Here is a 15,667-nt window from a genome sequence, read left to right on the forward strand (position 1 = left end):
CCCAGACCAGGGGAACAGAGGAGGTTGGTAACCGAGAATGCATTGGAAGGGAGTAAGACCAGTGGTGCTTTGTCGGAGAGAGTTTTGAGCATACTCAGCCCAGGGAAGGTAACGGTTCCAGCTGTCCTGGTACTGGTGGCAGTAGGTCCTTAGGAAGCGACCGATTTCCTGGATCTTGCGCTCAGTCTGGCCATTGGTCTGAGGATGGTATCCGGAAGAGAGACTGACAGTGACCCCGAGGAGCTGAAAGAAGGCACGCCAAACTCTGGAGATGAATTGGGGACCTCTGTCAGAGACGATGTCCTCCGGGATTCCGAAGTTACGAAAGACTCCCTGGAAGAGGGCTTCGGCGGTATCCAGAGCAGTCGGCAGTCCTGGTAGAGGGATTAATTTACAGCCCTTAGAGAAACGATCAACGACTACAAGTACCGTGGTGAAACCATCAGATGGAGGAAGGTCGGTCATGAAGTCGATACCGATATGGGACCAAGGACGCTGAGGAATCGGAAGGGGCACCAATTTACCCTCTGGCAGTCTCCTCGGGGTGTTGACAATGGCGCAGACTGAACAACCCTTGACGAACCTTGTTACATCCTCGGAGATGGTTGGCCACCAGTACCGTTGACTGAGAAGCGAGAGGGTACGCTTGCTACCCGGATGTCCAGAGCCCGGTACGGAGTGAGCTGAGTCCAGAAGAGGAGTTCTTAGATGTTCCGGTACAAAGGTACTCCCTTCTGGACCTCCCGGCGGAGCAGGATGGAGACGGTTTTCTTGGTGGATCTGATTGTCAATGTCCCACACAATCGGACTGAGAAATAAGGCTGGAGGGAGGATAGGCACAGGTTCACTATCTTCGTGAGGGATTTGATGAATTCTGGAAAGAGCATCAGCTCTACAATTCTTGCTGCCTGGACGATATGACACCTTGAAGTCGAATCGAGTGAAGAAGAGGGCCCAACGGGCTTGTCTCGGATTTAGTCTACGAGCTTCTCGTAGATACTCCAGGTTTCGATGATCCGTGATGACCTCAAACGGATGGTTAGCTCCCTCCAGCCAGTGTCTCCATTCCTCCAGGGCTAACTTAATAGCCAGTAGCTCACGATTCCCGATATCGTAGTTTAACTCCGCCGGGGCAAGCTTTTTGGAGAAGAAGGCACATGGATGAAGTACGGAGAGATCCCCCTGCCGCTGAGACAAAACGGCCCCCACTCCTGAGGATGAAGCATCGACTTCCACGATGAATGGTAGATCAGGATTAGGGTGAGTGAGTATTGGAGCAGAAGAGAAGGCTTCCTTGAGCGACTGAAAGGCCTGTAGAGCCGCAGGTGATAAGGACAGAGACTTGGGCCGACCCTTCAGAGCAGTGGTAAGTGGAGAGCTGAGTTGACTGTAATCTTGAATGAAACGTCGATAGAAGTTGGCAAATCCTAGGAAGCGCTGGAGTTCCTTTACAGTAGATGGTAAGGGCCAGTTTAGAATGGTCTCCACCTTCCTCTGGTCCATCTGGATTCCATCTTGGCTGATGATATAACCGAGGAATTGAACAGTAGTGATGTTAAACTCGCACTTCTCCAGTTTGAGGAAAAGCTGATGCTCGCGTAGTTTCTGGAGCACTTGAACGACATGATGATGATGTTCAGCCTGGGAAGATGAGTATATAAGTATATCGTCGATGTAGACGATCACGAAGCGATTGAGGAAGGGGCGAAGAATCTCATTCATATACCCCTGGAATACTGCTGGAGCATTTGACAGTCCGAAGGGCATCACCTGATATTCATAGTGACCGGAGGGAGTCACGAAGGCGGTCTTCCATTCATCTCCGTGGCGGATACGGATGAGGTTATAGGCGCTTCGAAGGTCTAACTTGGAGAAGATTTGGGCGCCTCGGAGCTGTTCCAGAGCAGCCGGGACCAGAGGAAGAGGATACCGAAACTTCACTGTCTGAGAGTTAAGCTGACGGTAATCGATGCACGGCCGTAAGCCTCCGTCCTTCTTGGCCACGAAGAAGAAGCTCGAAGCGGCAGGGGAGATAGATGGTCGGATGAACTCTTGCTGTAATGCCTCTTCTACGTACTCCTCCATGGCCTTCTGTTCCGGGATGGACAAAGGATAGATACGGCCCTTAGGTAGAGTTGGATCGGGTAGCAAGTCGATTGCGCAGTCCCATGGTCGATGTGGTGGTAATTTGGTGGCCAGCGCCTTACTAAATACGTCCTGGAACGCCCGGTACTCCACTGGAATTTCATACTGACGTTGAGTCTCAGGGCTCTCCACAGAAGTGGAATGCAGTGACACTTCGGAGACATCAGACGAGGATGGAGGGATAATATCCGAAGAAACTTCTGAGGAAGGACTCTCTATTTCAGCGGATGACGGAGAAGGGGTAACCTTGGTGATAGTGACTAGACAGGAAGAATGACAGTCCGAACCCCATTGGAGGATTTCACCGGTCTTCCAGTGGAGATGGGGTTGATGTTGTATTAACCACGGGCGTCCCAGGATGATTTCGGCTGTAGACTCCTCCAGCACCATAAAAGAGATCTCCTCAGTGTGTAAGCATCCAATCTGTAGAGTTAACATGGGAGAACTGTAACGGATTCGACCCCTTCCTAGCGGTTTACCTTGGATGGTATGAATAGCGAGATCGTACTCAAGTCGTTTCTTGTTCAGATTCATCTTCTGGAGACATTGGGAGGAGATGAAGTTTCCCGCGGAACCGGAGTCAATGAGGGCTTGTACGGGGAAACAGAATTTAGGGGTTATTAGATGGACTTGAGTTTTGATAAGATGTTCAACGCTAGGAGGATGGTAGATTGAGCTTACCGCAAGGCGCGGAGGTCGAATGGGGCAGCTGTTGAGTAGATGTTTGTCAGAAGCACAATATAGACAGAGATGGGCTTGCATTCTTCGTTGTCGTTCAGAACGGGTTAGTCGAGAAGAACCAATTTCCATAGGAATAGGTGCTGGAGGAGTAAGATGAGCAGGTTGGGACGCCGGGGGCGGAGGAAGTGCAGTGGGTATATTGACGTCACAAGCAGTTAGTAGTTGAGAGACTCTGATAGTTTTCTGAATAAGCGCTTCTATGCCCATGACGTCATCGTAAACCACTACCAGCTGACGGATCTTCGGAGTTAATCCTTGACGATATGCAGTAATTAAAGCGGGTTCGTTCCATCCACTAGCAGCAGCGAGGGTTCTGAATCGAAGGGAATATTCAGTCACCGAAGAACGGCCTTGTTTTAGATGGAACAGCTGATCGTGGATAGAGAGGGAAGCCACGGACTGTCCAAACACATCCCTAAAGTGTTGAATAAAATCCTTGCATACACGAATGGTCGGAGAATTGGAATTCCAAAGAGATTGAGCCCACTGGAGGGCGGAACCGGTGAGTAACGAGATGATGAAAGCCACGCGGGCGGCGTCATTATGGAATTGTTGTTCATTCATAGTGAAATATAAAGATACCTGGAGGAGGAACCCACTGCAATCCTCCGCCTCGCCGGAGTAAGGCGCTGGTTTGGCCATGGGACTGGAAGAGGCAGTGAACGAAGCAGCGGGTGAATGCGGAAGTGGATCCGGGGATGGACTGGTTGAAGCAGACGCTGATGCGGTGGGCACTGGGTGAGGAACAGCGTCTCGTGTATCCGATTGCATGTTGTAGGTCTGATCTTCTGTCAGGGTTTGAAACACGGAGAGAGATGACGTAAGTTGTAAACACACTTTTATTGAACAATGCAGTTGCGGACACACAGTGGAATGGTAAGTGAGACAGTCTATGGCAAATATGGAGAGTCTTAGCTGAATGGTTGATTCCGTGATGTGTATTCAGGTGTGGATCCAGGAGAGGGAGTTGAAGAGAAGGAGCCTTGATGACTGGACTGAGACGAGACGATGGGATCCGAGGAGGAATGCAGGTAAGCTCGGGTAAGTAGCGGGTTAGCATAGGAGAGTGTTCACGGTGGGTCTGTGGTCAAGTAATGACGAGATCAGACAACGGAGGTGAGGTGAAAGCTGGGTTATAAAGGGAACTGGTGATGAGTCACAGGTGATGGGAATCAGTAATCAGGGGACTGTGAACGGGTGATTGAAGGAGTGGGAGGAGTCAGTGATGATCTGGGAGGTAATGGAGAGTGATGTGAAGGTGGAATCCTGACACCCCCCTTTTTATTTTTATTTTTATTTTTATTTTTTACCAAAAACATTTTAGCAGTTGCCTGTTCAAAGCATGACACCACAATGCAAGTGTGCTGTGGGTGGTTTTCACTTAGAAAAGTAATAGCGCACATTTCTTCAACAAGCTGCACGGTTTGAGATATCATTCATGAGGTATCATTCAGTTACACACTGAAGTTTAATAACCATAGGGTTGGTGATTTGTTCACATCTCTAACCTCAAGTTCGTGCTGCAGTAATTGTGAAGTTTGTCTTTGCAGCGCCACTGTACATAAAACCGTGTAGGATGTGGTCTCTAAAGTTATGTGTTTGACAATGTTCTTTGTTTTATGTGTGCAGTGGATAAACATTGTGTCTGTGTGCATGTGCGCCCTGTGCTGATGGACTAATGGAGTTACTCATTCTCTCTCTAATGACATTGAGATTCATTATGAATTTAAACCCTCAAAAGGCTGCTATTCATTTGGAAACTTTTCACCAAAGGCATCTAAAGTTCTTTCCGATAGTTTCTCATCTCTTTCATTACCGTCATCCTGAGAGATGTCTTAATTACAGTATTCATTGTTTCATCTGATTTAAGTGGTAATACATGTATTGTTGAACAGGCCTGTTGAAATTAGAAGAAGGGATAATTGCGAGAGGTCTCAAACAAATCCTCACCGTCGCTGTCGTGAAAATTCAGATCAGATTTTTTGGCTTTAATGATACAAACACGAAACAAAAGCATGCACATCACTGGCGGATTGCTCAAAGTGGGTAAAAATTACTTAAAACAGAAAAAAATATGTGAAGTCGGCACACCACGGCTCCAAAAATATAGAAATTTGACTAAATTGCCTTAAAATATAGATTCTGTCAATACATTTCGGTTACACTTTATTTAAGGTGTCATTATTACAGTGTAATTATACAAGTACTGAGTAATAATAATGAACTACATGTACTAACTATAGGGTTAGGGTTAGGGTAAGGATTTGGTTGAGGTTTAGTTGCATTTAATTATGCTTAATTTACTGTTTAACAAACTTTTAGTTTGTAATTTACTGTTTGTAATTTTATTTCTATTTTTAAGACTTGGCTTGTTTACAGTAAATTAGGCATAACAATTTAATTGTACAGTAAACTGGCGCATGCATAATAAACTGTTATTACTATGGAAAAGTACATGTAACATATGTAACAAGGACACTGTAAAATAATGTGTTACCTAAATTTCTATATTTTTGGTGCCAAATTTCTATATTTTTGGTGCCAAATTTCTATATTTTTGGTGCCAAATTTCTATATTTTTGGTGCCAAATTTCTATATTTTTGGTGCCAAATTTCTATATTTTTGGTGCCGTGGTGTGCCGACATTATAAATATTTTTTTAGGTATTAATGATGAAATTATGTCTTTCAGACTTTTAATAGTATGTCCATGGACTGCCTGAGTAATATATTTATACAATTATTTCTCAAAACTTCAAACTCTTTTTTTCTTTTGGATGGCTTTTTTTTGTACGTTGTTGAAAGTAATATTTTTAATAATTAAGTAAATACTTTTATTTAGCGAGGATGCATTTAACTGGTGAAAAGTGACAGTAAAGACATTTATGTTGTTACAAACGATTTCTATTTCAAATATATACTGTTCTTTTAAACTTTCCATTCATCAAAGATTCACAAATGTCGCAAAAATACTAAGCAGCACAAAGCACACTGAAGACTGGAGTAATGATGCTGAAAATTCAGCTTTGTGTCACAGGAATACATTTTTTTTAAAGATATTAATATAGAAAACACTGAATATTTCACAGTATTACTTTTTTTGCTGTATTTTAGGGTTACCGTAAAAGGGTAAGACACATTTTCCACTGATTTCTTCAACATTCCCTCTTGATTTTAAAACAGCATCTTTCTTCCCTAAATTATTCTTATGCATTCATATACTTTAAACACTCTCTTCTGTCTAAGCATCCCGCTCCTACACGTCATGTACAAATAAAAGAAACTTTATGATGAAAGTCCAAAGTCCGGTTCTGTGTGACTGTTCAGATTATGTGATGTATGTTGCTTGACCATGGTTCCCTCTGTTGCATGTGTGTTTGTGTCAGTAATATACTGCAGTGGGGAGGGTTGACACGCGCTCATAAATTATCCAATTACCGCAACCATGCTGTGAAATAAAGAAAGGGACAGATGAAAAAGGAGTGTGGAAAAGAAAAGAGCAGATGGTGGCATCGTTCTGGAAGCCACTGGCCACTCCTTCCTCCACAGACTCAACGAAAAAGGTGCTGAAGATGAATTGCGGTGTGTGTCTTTGAGCGAGTGTGTGTGTGTGGTCTCGGGACGGTACGGTAATTGAGGGTTGTCCGTGAAAGAGAAGCCCTCAAGACTCTCATCTGGTTTCTGTCCGAAGGAAGAACTGATTGTCGGAGATGAAAGCTTTTGTTAAACAGTTTTATGCCCCACTTACGCTCGCTCGTAGACAGACGGTTTCCTAACACCCGATAAAATCGTGCAAGTCTGTTTTGCTTTACAGACAGGTATTGTGGTTTTTCTGTTCCTCATGAAGTGCCCAAATAAATGTCAAATAATAAAGGGCTTCTGCTTTGCCTCACACTCATTTGGAGTCATCTGTGCATTTAGTTTCATTTCAGAATATGATGCTTTGAAGTTATTAAGGGCACAAAGCATGACTAACACTCAGGATGTTTGATACTCCTTTATATCATTAATAATTTGTACCTGTATCTTTTTAGAGACTCTTTGTTTGTTATATTATTTGCTCCAAAATCTGATGTGCTGCCTATACCTTTTGGGTATCATACGAATCCGATTCTGTTTATCGATTCCGATTCTTATTGATTCCTAATTTTAATAAGGTAAAAAAAAACGTAGATATCATTCACATTTATTCTAAGTCTTATTGCTAAATATTTAATTGTAGCTGAATACTGTGATCAAAAATCAACAGGCTAAAGAACACTTACACAAGGAACTTTTGCCTATATGGTTTAAAAATACCATCAATTTCAATCATAAATAAAGACAAACTCTAGCCTGGGTTTCCCCATACTGCCTTTGCGCTGCGCGATTTTATTCACGCTGAAAGGCAGTCTGGATATCATGGACCAGATTTTCGCCTCATCTAGGGAACCAATCACAGAACGGGGAGGGAGCAGCAAGACGATGACGACATCTATGCGACACAACTAAGCAGTTTGTTTATATCCATATATACCTTGGACCCTCATGTTTATCTTGCACAAACGGCAATAGTCGCTGAACGTCATTGTTTACACAAAAATATCTTACCCATCGTCTTCTTCCTTGTCTAATTTCTGTCGCTCTACATACGTCATCTGGTATAATGGAAACGATTGTCTATGAGCTACGTACAGGTGCATTTGATAGACATTCTTAGCACCCAATAAACGGCGCCGGGCATTCGTAAACCACGCCTCAAATACGAGAAAATGCACATGTGGTTACCAGACCCAAGTCTCAACGAGAATTGGGTCTGGCGTTAGCCAGGCTAGACAAACTCAGTAATTAAAAAAGAACAAATAAACAAATTAGCAATCGCACAAATAAATACAACTGAACAAAGATATACAATTGAAATAAACAATTGATTTTCAGGTATTCAGGTACAGAAACTGTAATCAAAAGTAAAATAACACTGCACTTTATAAATAAATAAAATATACATTACAAAAATAGTTACAAAAGATATGCAGTTAAGAACAACGAGTGAATTTTCTTTTTGTCTTTTTTCATTTGATTAACGTTAATTACACAGATGGGATGCTGGAATATTACGCTGCTGTCACTTTAAGAGCCGCATGTATCAAATATACTGTTATGAGTTTTCTTTGTCAACTGTTTCTGTTCTCTTAAGACATAACCAGTTGTGTTTACGGGGATATTTTGACATATTTGTGTTCATTTATCCGTTCAAGTGCAAAAAGGCACAGAAGAGAACTCAATTCAGTATCGCACACTATTCGATGTTACATGTGACACTATTTTGTGTGCGCACGTTTTTCCAGAAAACAGGACGCGAGTCTTCTTGTGCTTGAATGATTAAGGATAAGATAAGAGGGATCAAATTTTTTATTTTATAACAAGTATCCGATTCCTGAATTGTATTTTCGATTCCCAACCCTACTACCCAGGCTAGTTTTTAGGCATCATGGGTCTGTGTCTGACATGAAGGTTGTTTCGAACAGTTAGCATGTATAGTTTTGTTCAATACTGAAACTATTGATAGATATTTCCATTCCATTTCCATTGCATTCCGACTGCATGCAATATTTGCGTGTGATATTACTGTTATTATTGTGCTTATTAGAGCATTAACCCCTTAGCAAACATCAGACTATATTGGAATCTGTGATTGCTAATCAAGTCTCTCGTACTTTCACTATTTGTGTAACTCTTAACAGAGTTGCTGTCCATAAATAGCGTTTCAAATCAGTCATTTAAGAGGTTTTATGTCTGTTAGGGTGCTGCATTAGAAGGGTGCTGCCTATGTAGATCATAGCAACTCACTATAGCATTGTGGTTATTTTCACCGTTTCTATAACTTAACCATTTATTTTCCCCTGCCTTCACAGCTCTGGTGTGTCGCTGCCATGGCGACCCTGACCCCCTGCTTCTTACGGATTTTTGCTGTCCTCCAATTGGCTGGCTGCTCGTTTCCAGAGGAACCTGGCCCTTTAATCTCCGCCCCTGCTGAGGGTAAGCACACGCCCCCTCCCCAATTACACTGTACCAGTTTAAGCAATATCAGCAGGTTCGTTTTCAGTTGGACATACACCGTACGACACATTTATGTTCTTTCATGCATGCTCATTTAGAGCATAACAGCACAATCAGCATTTAGCTCATAAATTAGCTTTGAGACTTTGCCTTCCCCCAAAAAAATGCACATCAGTTGAAATTCAAATGACTGTGCCAGGTTTCATGATTATGAACATCATAAGAACAGTTTTCTGTGCCACATTATATACTTCATTACTTCATTACTACATTATATAAGTCCAGTGCCAGTGGTCCATATGATACATTCATAATGTGAACGATTTTTTTTTTTTCAGTGAAGCCTAATATATGATATCAATGCTATTATTATGATACAGTAAATACCATAATTTATTTGTTTATTTTTGAGTTTTTAGTCTTAGTATAAAAGTATATATAAAAGTATATACTTCTATAAAAGCTAAATAATAATGACTGTAGGAGTTACCAACTTGGCCACTAACTAAACCTGACTAAGGACTTAATTAATCCTCCCTGTGAGGGGAGTCTTAAAGGGTTCACTTTAAAAAGAAGAAGAAGAAAAATCTGTACTTACTCTGTAATTACTCACCCTCATGTCTTTCCAAACCTGTACGATTTTCATTCATCTTCGGAACACAAATTAAGATGTTTTCGATAAAATCTGAGAGCTTTCTGTTCCTCCATTGACAGCTACGCAGCTACCACTTTGACGCTTCAAAAAGTTCATAAAGAGATCGTAAAATTAATCCATATGAATTGAGCGGTTTAGTCCAAATTTTCTGAAGAGACACGATCACTTTATATGATGATCAGATTTAATTTAGGCTTTTATTCACATGTGAACAATCATCAACTCGCGTTATGGTAAACAGAAGCTGAAGCATGTTCGCTTGACGTGCGAGAACCAATGAGGTTCATTCTCCTGTTACGCATCACGTTTGAGCTTCAGCAGGAACCAATGAGGTTCATTCTCGTGTTACGCATCACGTTTGAGCTTCAGCAGGAACCAATGAGGTTCATTCTCGTGTTACGCATCACGTTTGAGCTTCAGCAAGAACCAATGAGGTTCATTCTCGTGTTACGCATCACGTTTGAGCTTCTGCAGGAACCAATGAGGTTCATTCTCGTGTTACGCATCACGTTTGAGCTTCAGCAAGAACCAATGAGGTTCATTCTCGTGTTACGCATCACGTTTGAGCTTCAGCAAGAACCAATGAGGTTCATTCTCGTGTTACGCATCACGTTTGAGCTTCTGCAGGAACCAATGAGGTTCATTCTCGTGTTACGCATCACGTTTGAGCTTCAGCAAGAACCAATGAGGTTCATTCTCGTGTTACGCATCACGTTTGAGCTTCAGCAAGAACCAATGAGGTTCATTCTCGTGTTACGCATCACGTTTGAGCTTCTGCAGGAACCAATGAGGTTCATTCTCGTGTTACGCATCACGTTTGAGCTTCAGCAAGAACCAATGAGGTTCATTCTCGTGTTACGCATCACGTTTGAGCTTCAGCAGGAACCAATGAGGTTCATTCTCGTGTTACGCATCACGTTTGAGCTTCAGCAAGAACCAATGAGGTTCATTCTCGTGTTACGCATCACGTTTGAGCTTCAGCAAGAACCAATGAGGTTCATTCTCGTGTTACGCATCACGTTTGAGCTTCAGCAAGAACCAATGAGGTTCATTCTCGTGTTACGCATCACGTTTGAGCTTCAGCAGGAACCAATGAGGTTCATTCTCGTGTTACGCATCACGTTTGAGCTTCAGCAGGAACCAATGAGGTTCATTCTCGTGTTACGCAACACGTTTGAGCTTCAGCAGGAACCAATGAGGTTCATTCTCGTGTTACGCATCACGTTTGAGCTTCAGCAAGAACCAATGAGGTTCATTCTCGTGTTACGCATCACGTTTGAGCTTCAGCAGGAACCAATGAGGTTCATTCTCGTGTTACGCATCACGTTTGAGCTTCAGCAAGAACCAATGAGGTTCATTCTCGTGTTACGCATCACGTTTGAGCTTCAGCAGGAACCAATGAGGTTCATTCTCGTGTTACGCATCACGTTTGAGCTTCAGCAAGAACCAATGAGGTTCATTCTCGTGTTACGCAACACGTTTGAGCTTCAGCAGGAACCAATGAGGTTCATTCTCGTGTTACGCATCACGTTTGAGCTTCAGCAAGAACCAATGAGGTTCATTCTCGTGTTACGCATCACGTTTGAGCTTCAGCAGGAACCAATGAGGTTCATTCTCGTGTTACGCATCACGTTTGAGCTTCAGCAAGAACCAATGAGGTTCATTCTCGTGTTACGCAACACGTTTGAGCTTCAGCAGGAACCAATGAGGTTCATTCTCGTGTTACGCATCACGTTTGAGCTTCAGCAAGAACCAATGAGGTTCATTCTCGTGTTACGCAACACGTTTGAGCTTCAGCAGGAACCAATGAGGTTCATTCTCGTGTTACGCAACACGTTTGAGCTTCAGCAGGAACCAATGAGGTTCATTCTCGTGTTACGCATCACGTTTGAGCTTCAGCAAGAACCAATGAGGTTCATTCTCGTGTTACGCATCACGTTTGAGCTTCAGCAGGAACCAATGAGGTTCATTCTCGTGTTACGCATCACGTTTGAGCTTCAGCAGGAACCAATGAGGTTCATTCTCGTGTTACGCAACACGTTTGAGCTTCAGCAGGAACCAATGAGGTTCATTCTCGTGTTACGCATCACGTTTGAGCTTCAGCAAGAACCAATGAGGTTCATTCTCGTGTTACGCATCACGTTTGAGCTTCAGCAGGAACCAATGAGGTTCATTCTCGTGGTACGCATCACGTTTGAGCTTCAGCAGGAACCAATGAGGTTCATTCTCGTGTTACGCAACACGTTTGAGCTTCAGCAGGAACCAATGAGGTTCATTCTCGTGTTACGCATCACGTTTGATCTTCAGCAGGAACCAATGAGGTTCATTCTCGTGTTACGCATCACGTTTGAGCTTCTGTTTATGTTCGCTTTTCAATGTTTATATGTGAATAAAAGACTAAATTCAATCTGTTCATCATATAAAGCGATCGAAATAACTTCATTTGTGTTTTGAAAATGAATGAAACTCGTACGGCTTTGGATGGGCATCAGGGTGAGTAAATGATAACATTTTGGGTGAACTCACCTTTTTTAAAACTACTCTACATACTAGTTTTAAATGCATAAACTGGTATTTTACAGAAGTTATGTGGGCATGAAATATACATATACAAAGTTGGCCTGTATCTGTAACGTGTTGAAGACAGGAGGCGAAGCAGAGGATCTATACGCAGGGTATTTTAATGAAGTCACACATAAAACAGGGAACAAAGGAACAAAACCAGACCGATAAGAGACAACCATTACATGTACAACAACTGACAAGGTAACAAGTGAAACACAAGGGCTATAAATACACAGGCAAACAAGACTAACAAGATAACAAGGGGGCGTGGCTAATCAGAAACACCTGGAAACAATGATCAGACAATTAACAAAACACATGTCAAACGAGGAATCACATGACAGACAACAACAAGGAACAACCCGCACCGTGACAGTATCATTAAATAATAATCATCAAGATTTTGATGTTTGGCTAAGAGACCATGTGGGTTGCATGAGATGCTCCTCAACAGGTTGCAGCATAAGAAAAAAGTACCTTTAGAAACTGTTAACTTAAAGTTAATCCCTATACATTATCGTATAATTCACACTCCACCCTTAAATGTGGTAAAATCACAGTTTTCTTGTGGCTATGTTAAAGCTTTTACACTGCACGCTGCACTGTTGTGAAGCCATTTCCAGACTGTTCTTTTAAATGTACATATGTTTGACATGTGATGTGTACATGTCGCACTGTTTATAAATAGTTTAGCACGTTAGTGTTCATGGATGGATGAAATACACCATGTGGCTGCAATCTTTTTAAAAGCCTTTTAACATCATGGTGCTGGAATAACGAGACTGTGGATGTGTGCTCGAGGATACGAGGGGTTGTGTTCCCTATAGATCCCACAAACCAGAATCGGTGATATTGATGAACAAGCCACTCGTGCATCTCTAATGAATCAGTAGAGACCAGGGGTTAAAGGTCATCCAGCACAATGTGTATATGTGGGTCAAGTTTTGTCCCCACAAGGATAGTTAAACCTGATTTCACCTATGTTGGAGGGTCCTGCCAATGTTTGCTCTCTGCAAGAACAACGGCTTTGAAAACATACAAAATAATGTCTTAATGAGAAAGTAGAAAAAGCAGAATGGTTTATGTGAGGAGTAGATTTAGAGGTAAAGAACAGAAAATATCATTAGCTCAGAAGTCAGTGAAGATAGAAAAACAAACGTGTGTGTCTGTTTGTGTGTTTGTGTGTGTGTGAATCAAAGTGAAAGTGACCTTTTTAAGGGTTTTCCACATTTAATTGCACTTTCCAAAGCACAAAAACATTTAAACCCTTGTGAAATGTGCCCAAACAACTAAAGGCAAAACAAGCCAGCGACGACAACAGTATCTCTTTCTCTCCTTATTACAGTGAAATTAATTACTAGCAGAAACTGTACAGAATATTATTAGCATTCAGTAAATATGTGGGTGTCCTCAGGCTTCTCTGCCCTCAGACACAGAACGCAGATCCGTCTCTCTGCGGTTGGAGGACACGTTCCTGTTTGTTGGGGGGGTTTTTTTTCAGTGGTAATCTGTTTTCTAATTGTGTTTAACCTCTTTCCACAGCATTTGGAAAGCAATTTTCCTTATCTGAAATGTGTGAACGCACTCTGAACTGCTAGCGACTCTTTTCAACAGCGTTTTATGCAGGAGCCTTTTGGGGGACACAATATGAAACTTATCAGCTTTGCTCATGAATATTAATTATGCGACGGGACATTGGCCCAGGAGTCCTAACTGATTGTCTGGGCAGGTTGCATTAGCCATGGCAGGATTAGCGCTTGCTGTGTGTGCATCAGTGTTATTTCATTGTAATTTATGTCATATTTTAGCATATATTCATATTAGCTTTTATTTTTATATTTTATATTTTCAGTTTTCATTTTAATTTAGTTTAAGGTTTAGTAATTTTATGTGTTTTTGTCATTTTTATTAGTATTTAAAAAATGTATTTCCATTTAACTTTAATTTATTTGTATTTCAGTTTTAGGGTACGGCAACGATGTACTAAAAACGGAAACGTTTTTTCTTTGCATTTTTCTCGTACAGACGACAAAGTTGTCAAAAGGATCCCCGTCCACACGGATCCGTGAAAAGTTAAAAACGCTGCATTATGCTGCCAGGCCAGTAGTTGGCGAGAAACTGCGTGTCTATAGTCTGAACATGTAATGCGTATGCGCGTGACGTCACTGTTTTCACAAATTCACATTCTTGTTGAGACGATAACGGTATCTGTTTTTTTTTTTTACTTTCGCTTTGAAACACGTTTTCAAGAGTTTGCGTTTTAAGGCACGCTGGCCAAAACGCATAAAAGTTTTCCGTTTTAAGTTGAAAATGGTGTTGTGTAAAAATTTTTTTACTTTTAGTAATTTTTGTACTACATTTTTGCTGTTCTAATTTTTGTAAAAATAGTTTTCGTGCTATACAAGTTGACAGAGCTCATGTGAATTTTTTCATGGATATCCTGGTTATGGGGGGTGTCCAGTTCTAAAATCATAAAAAAGTTTATATATGTAATATATACATAACATATGACATTGAACAAATTGTTCTTTACGTATAGTCATTTTTTTTTTTTTTTTACAATGAATCTGTTCAGAAACTATAGTCTAAATAATTAATTCATGAACTGATTCAGTCTAAGTGTGTTAACAATTCACTGTAATGGATTATCAGTTAGCAATGATGTGTATTCCTTTTTCTCATAAAAAGCTATCACATAACAATGGATCTTATGAAGACTTGGCACACAAGTTGTATATGATGCTTTTATGGAGATTCCTTATTTGTTGTAATTGGTTATAGTCAGAGCGACCAGTATATTATGAAAGAAAGAGAGGTTTGGAATGACATGATGGCGAGTAAATAATGACACAACTGTTATTTTTGGGTGAACTTTCCCTTTAGGACGACTTGTTGTTGGACTCTGACACAATGATGTATGCATTTGTCCTTTATTCCTGTCTCCGAGGTCTTCTATCTCTAACTCTTCTGGGATCGTGATGGACGCATTCCTGCCTGTGGTTTAGTGTCTGTTTCATCCATCTATACTTCATATTTTGGCTCTTTTGTTTGGAAGCCCCTAATGTCTCTCTTTTCCATCTCAACTAGTCATTTTTTTCCCCACGTTTTGACATCCCTGTTACCCCCTTCTGAATTCTCTCTGTTTCTTTATCTGTAAAGTGGTGAGGCGATATCCAGTGTTTGTGGGCCGAGCGCATCGCTCTTACACCCGCCAGGAGCCGCTGTACATTCAGACCGTCCTGAAAGTCAATCGTACACTCTACATCGGAGCCAGGTAAAGTCCACAGGCATTCACAATGACTCAACATACACATTTTAAATGTTATAATTTTATAATAATTTTGCATATTGCACATACTGTACTAAGGAACAAATGTTAAATCGATTCATTCATGCACTCATTCAAGATTCGTTCACTCTAACATCACCGTATTTGGTTTTACTTTATAGATTAAAATGACACGAATATAATATCCTCTCTTTTATTAAAAGCTTTCTGTTTCACTAAAGCGTCTCGGTACCT

General features: G+C 41.3%; 2 protein-coding genes across 3 annotated transcripts in view; both read left to right on the top strand.

The window, feature by feature from the left end:
- The window catches only part of LOC306998107 (uncharacterized protein), a 514,861-nt gene that overhangs the window by 309,206 nt on the left and 189,988 nt on the right, over positions 1-15,667 (top strand). The gene's annotated exons all lie outside the window — the stretch shown is intronic.
- The window catches only part of sema6ba (sema domain, transmembrane domain (TM), and cytoplasmic domain, (semaphorin) 6Ba), a 152,933-nt gene that overhangs the window by 77,268 nt on the left and 59,998 nt on the right, over positions 1-15,667 (top strand). For both annotated transcript variants that reach the window (XM_079614412.1, XM_079614413.1), the window contains 2 exons: positions 8,780-8,903; positions 15,304-15,418. In XM_079614412.1, the coding sequence (XP_079470538.1) occupies positions 8,780-8,903; positions 15,304-15,418 (239 nt within the window). The remainder of the gene's footprint in view (positions 1-8,779; positions 8,904-15,303; positions 15,419-15,667) is intronic.

Source organism: Phoxinus phoxinus, assembly GCF_949152265.1.
Source record: "Phoxinus phoxinus genome assembly, chromosome: 5".
NCBI classification, from domain to species: domain Eukaryota; kingdom Metazoa; phylum Chordata; class Actinopteri; order Cypriniformes; family Leuciscidae; genus Phoxinus; species Phoxinus phoxinus.